The 5024-nt window shown below is 34.5% G+C and overlaps 1 protein-coding gene across 1 annotated transcript; it reads right to left on the bottom strand.

Moving 5' to 3' along the window:
• Positions 1–449: 449 nt before the first annotated feature.
• LOC108464185 (protein AUXIN RESPONSE 4) lies at positions 450–4575 on the bottom strand. The gene is made up of 2 exons (XM_017764333.2): positions 3083–4575; positions 450–1135 (listed from the first exon to the last, which is right to left on the bottom strand). Exons 1-2 carry the CDS (start codon positions 4280–4282, stop codon positions 899–901), a joined length of 1437 nt encoding a protein of 478 aa, XP_017619822.1. The 5' UTR covers positions 4283–4575; the 3' UTR covers positions 450–898.
• Positions 4576–5024: the final 449 nt, after the last annotated feature.

Below are 5024 nucleotides of genomic sequence, written 5' to 3'. Positions count from 1 at the left end.
ATTTTATAGGAATTATGAAATTAATTTACAAATTACAATTATAATATCACATGAAAGTAGTGTATAATAAAATCTCGATGCTTTTAATTAACCTTGTAATATTCATGTTTAGTATTTACTCAAACAAACTCCTCTCTAAAAAGAAAGTTAGAAATATTAATTTACAGTTGGATAATCACTACTTTCTGAATCCCCTCTTTATTACCCCAAATTTATCAACTTTGGATCTACTTTTGCCTCAAATCCTAAGCCACGCTTAAACCTTCACTCAACTTTTTTTGAACTAAAGTTCATTCAATTCAGACCATTCCATTTTCTTATGAACCCACTCCAACTCAACCCAAGATACAACATTTTTCCTATAAAAATCGATTTTCATGCCAATTATTAGAGCTTTAGTTAGAACTTGTGTTTTGAATTCAGTTTTTTCAACATTAATCGAAAATAAATTTGATCAAGCTCATAATCAACTCGATTTCACTGTAATATGAAGCTCTGAGTTTGGCTTAGAATGCTCTAATCAAGCATTAATTGGAAAATGTCTAAGCTTTACCAAACATGTTCCTATGCTAAGGATTACAGCTTTAATGTAAGAATCTTGAACAAAACTTACAAAAAGTACTCAAAATAGCACACCTCATTGATGATGATGCTGTTGATGGCACCATTAGATCAAGTCTCTAACTTAAATCCAGACCATTTAAATAGGAAGAAACATATATGGTTGATGGTGGCACCATTAGATCAAAAACTCAAATCTTATATCCAATCCTTTAAAACAGGGAAAAAAATATCTCGACAGCCCCACGTGTGACCAAGGGATATGCATCCATAAATCTATATGCATGACCATGACCAAAGGCCATATGATCACGCCGTGACCGTGGAAAAACACATCTCAACTTCCCCATGTGTGACCAAGCCCGTATGCATCCATAAATCCAGCTGCATGATCATGATCATGACCATGGGCATGACCATGATGATGGTGGTGATGATGATCAGTGTCTTTTACTTCATCAAACATCTTCTGAACATGCTCAGGAATGGGTTCTTCCTCAACTTGTCTAACTGTTTTTGGTAATGAAGATACAAACTCAGCTACATTCTCAGCTACTTCACCAGCAACACTTCCCTAGGATCACAAACACATAGCAAACGTTAATTCAAAACAGCAGCAAATGCATGTAATATGGACTAACGCATAGAAGCCATCTAAAGAACTCGTTGCTCTTGAACTTGAACCCCACTATGTTATCCTGAATGTCGGATAGAAGAACATGTATAACTTGGGAATGCATTATTTTTCTACGCTGTATATTTGGCGGATAATACTCCCGTACTCATGTGTGAATATGTGTCAAGCACAGGCGTAAATACAAGAGCTCTGGGGGAAATTAGAAGTCCTGGTAACTAAGCATCCATGGTCCTATAAATTTGGAAGAGTGCAATTACCAACATGCAAGGATAGTGTGGTATCAAGTTGAACTAAGAGAACACAATTCAAACGGTATGCAAAAAAGCCAAATTATTTTGCTTTGATTCTTTATATTTTTTTAAGTACTCAAGTCCAACACCAACATGACTCATAGCCAAAAATGGTTTTGGGGATATGACCATAAAAAAAGTACCCTCCAAAATCCAAATATATGAAGATCTAGAAAAACATTGAACATACTTGTTTCATACACATACCCGTATCCAACATTTACACCTCAGTCCAAGTAACATACGGACCAAGAACAAAAGTCGAGCAAAGCATAAAAGTTTCTCAAAAACCAAGCATGTCCCAATTTACTAAGTTAATTTCTGGTCAAATTCTGCTTTACTCCCTGTATTTTTTCTGTGTACTTTGGTCAATTCTAATCCCTATTCTTTTTTTACTTTTGATTTTTCAGTTTTTGAGTCAAACAGTAGCAACTTTATTTTTGAAAAAGAGAAAATAATCAATCGATACAAGGCTACCCAAAATCCAGATTTCCTCACGTCTAAGAACAGAGAAAACAGATATTGACTCAAACGGTAGCCGTTAAATCTATTAACTAAAATGACATGGCTCTTTTAAACAAGTTGACATAGCATTACAAATGTGATAATATGTTTTCCATAGAAGATTTTGGAAATAGCAAAATTTAACAACTACACTTTAGTCAGCATTGAAATTTCAAATTTTAAAAAGTACAGGAACTAAAAATGACCAAATTAGAATACATAGAGTAAATCCATAACTTATACATAGTATACGGACTAATAACAAAATTTTACCTTAATTTTTAATCTAGTCAATTATACAACCTTATTAATTTGGGAAGACATGATTAGCAACCTAGTTAAGTTTAGAACACATGGTCAGAAACAGATATCTTGAACAATCTAATAAGATGTGAAAACGTTAGACACAAAAGTAGGAAGAATGCTCTGGTCTATCTTACTCATGCTTGGGCATCTCAGTTGGATACGGGTATGTGTCCGACAAGGTATACTCAATTTATTCTTAGTTTTTTCATGTATTTGGAACGTTGAAAGGTCATATCCTCATATCCACATCCACAAAATGTATCAGACGTGGATGTCAAACACAGTACTTCAAGTAAAATGAAGAATAGAAGCAATATAGCTCTTGGTTTAAATTCCACAAACAAAATTTAGAAGAATGCAGCTAACAAAATAACAAGTGACATGCAAATTAAGGGAGAATGGCATCAATATGACCTAAAGAGAAATCGGTTCAAAAGGTCTCTACAAAGAGCCCATAACAAAACTCATGCAAATACCACAGAGTAAAACAATCTATTAAGGACATACAGCAATAAATAACACATGAATCAACCAACAACATAACATGGCTGCATATCTTTGGAACAGAAGCCAGCAAAAAACAGAGGCCACTCGAAATTTGACTTAACATCTGACTTTTTTTATACAAACAATTCAGAACCACTCACAAACTTGGTCAAGAGCATACCCAAAAACATCCAAAAGCAGCTACTTTTTGATAATTCTACTAGGAAATTTAATTATGTAATAATATAAAACAAGAACAACAGAAACTAATATGTCGGAAGAGTCAATGAACCCTTACCTCAGGCCATCGCCCCCCGGAATGAGTGACAAATTTTGCCCCAGGAAGTGCCTCAGCAATTTGTCGACCCTCTTTACTCCATTTGCCAGACCAATCATTAGACCAAAGTACCTGCACTGGCATGCCTTTTATACCATCCAAACCTCCCCATTCCTCTATATTAAAACTATAATTCAGCTTTTTCTCTATCCCCACAACAGCTTTTCTTGCATCCCATCCCTTTAAAAGTGATCTATGTGCCTCCAACTCCGACCAATCAATCCTCTTTGAGCAACACAAGTTTATCAACCTTGCATACACAAATGAAAACCTCAACAAAATCTCATTAACCACAGGTATGTTCAAAACCCACGTAGGTAAAGCTGGTTTTAGTCCAGCATCGATAAGAGTTATGCTTCTAATGAATCCTGAATTCTCAGCAATCCAATTCGCAGCCATAAGAAAAGCAGAATCATGTAAAACTAAATGCACAGGAGCTAATCCCATTGTTCCTATAACCTGCCCCAGAACCATCCCCATTTCTTCACTTCCAATTTCAATAACCTTAACATTCTTTTTAACCAAAACTCTAGATTTTATCTCCTCATAAGGTAGTTCACCAGTTTCAACCATTTGATCGAAAGCCCAAAACAAACCCTTGTCTTGAATCAAACTATAAACTTCCTTAAACCTCGCAAAAATGCCATTTGTTCCTTCTTCGATCTCTAACCTAGATTTTTCAGAAAACCCATTTCCAGGCAAATCAATGGCTATAACACGAACTCCTTTTGAGCCTAAAGCCCTTATCATTTCTCTATAAGAATAAGAACTCAGCCCCAGCCCATGAACGACCATAACATTCTCAGATGAAGAAAACTGACCATTTTCAGAAACAAAAACCTCAATTGGCGATTGGTTTGGAGATGTCTGAACCTTAATGATTCTACCATTTGAGTAGTGTTGACGGAGGGAGTTGGGCAAAGAGAGGAACCAGGATTTGGGGTCTTGTGGGTACAAAGATGAAAAGGAGACGAAGAGGAAAGTGATGAGAGAGATGATGAGGGTGAAATAGAACCAGAAGGCAAAAGGATTATGAGTTTGGGAATTAGGGTCGGATTTTGAGGAGACTGGGTTAGGATTAAAAGTAGGTTTTGGGGGGGTTTTCTTGTCTACTCTGGTTTTGGGTGATTCGGGCTCTACCTCTTCTGTTATGATCGCCATTAGAGTACAAGCATCGACTGCAAACTTCAACTTCGAGATCTAATCTAATAATCTTTGTAGCACAACCCACTTTAAACCGTATAAAAAGGCAAATTTTGAGATTTGAGATCAATCTGGATGTCCACTTTAATAAAGCAGTTCCGTTTCAACTTTTTTGGGTTTAATTTAACATTTTATGCCTGCTTTCAATCTTCAATTCTCTACCTATTTTTCTTTTTTCGATTTCATATTTGAATTTCACTTTTCATCAATTCTTTTGCAATTCTGGATGATATGGACATTATGCTTATTATGCACATTTCATCAACCTTTAATAGTATAAAAGGTGTTTTAAAGAATTTTTTAAAAAATCACTTAAATTTCTTCAATTTTTTTACACCCAATTAAATCTTTACACTTAACAAAATTAATTAAATCTCCTTAATTTCTAACATCGACCCAAAAAATTTTTGAGTTAATTGAGTTGATGAATCATATTTTGTCATCCTAATTTGATTTGAAATTTTCTAGAATCGAGTCGGATGAAATGAGATTTGAATCGAATCGAATTGAATATATTTGTTCAAGTTAAATTTTAAAAAATAATTTTGGGTCCTTATAACTATTGTCACCCATCGTAATAAAATTTATCCACCTTAATCAAAATTTTTATTAACTTTCATCACCTCATAATTTATTTATTAAACTTTTATATATGGGTTAGCTTATTTGTTTGCTTAGTTGTTTTAATTACCTTTAGATT

The sequence above is a fragment of the Gossypium arboreum genome, chromosome 13 (assembly GCF_025698485.1).
Source record: "Gossypium arboreum isolate Shixiya-1 chromosome 13, ASM2569848v2, whole genome shotgun sequence".
Lineage (NCBI taxonomy): Eukaryota > Viridiplantae > Streptophyta > Magnoliopsida > Malvales > Malvaceae > Gossypium > Gossypium arboreum.
The sequence above is the reverse complement of the archived record's forward strand: the minus strand, read 5'-3'. Positions and strand labels throughout refer to the sequence as shown.

What these genes read in the sequence shown, in the direction of transcription:
- LOC108464185 (XM_017764333.2), bottom strand. Translation starts at nt 4,282, where the DNA reads ATGGCGATCATAACAGAAGAGGTAGAGCCCGAATCACCCAAAACCAGA. An exon ending in CCGGGGGGCGATGGCCTGAG is followed by an intron (nt 1,136 to 3,082) that starts GTAAGGGTTCAT and finishes TTGTGATCCTAG; the next exon opens with GGAAGTGTTGCTGGTGAAGT.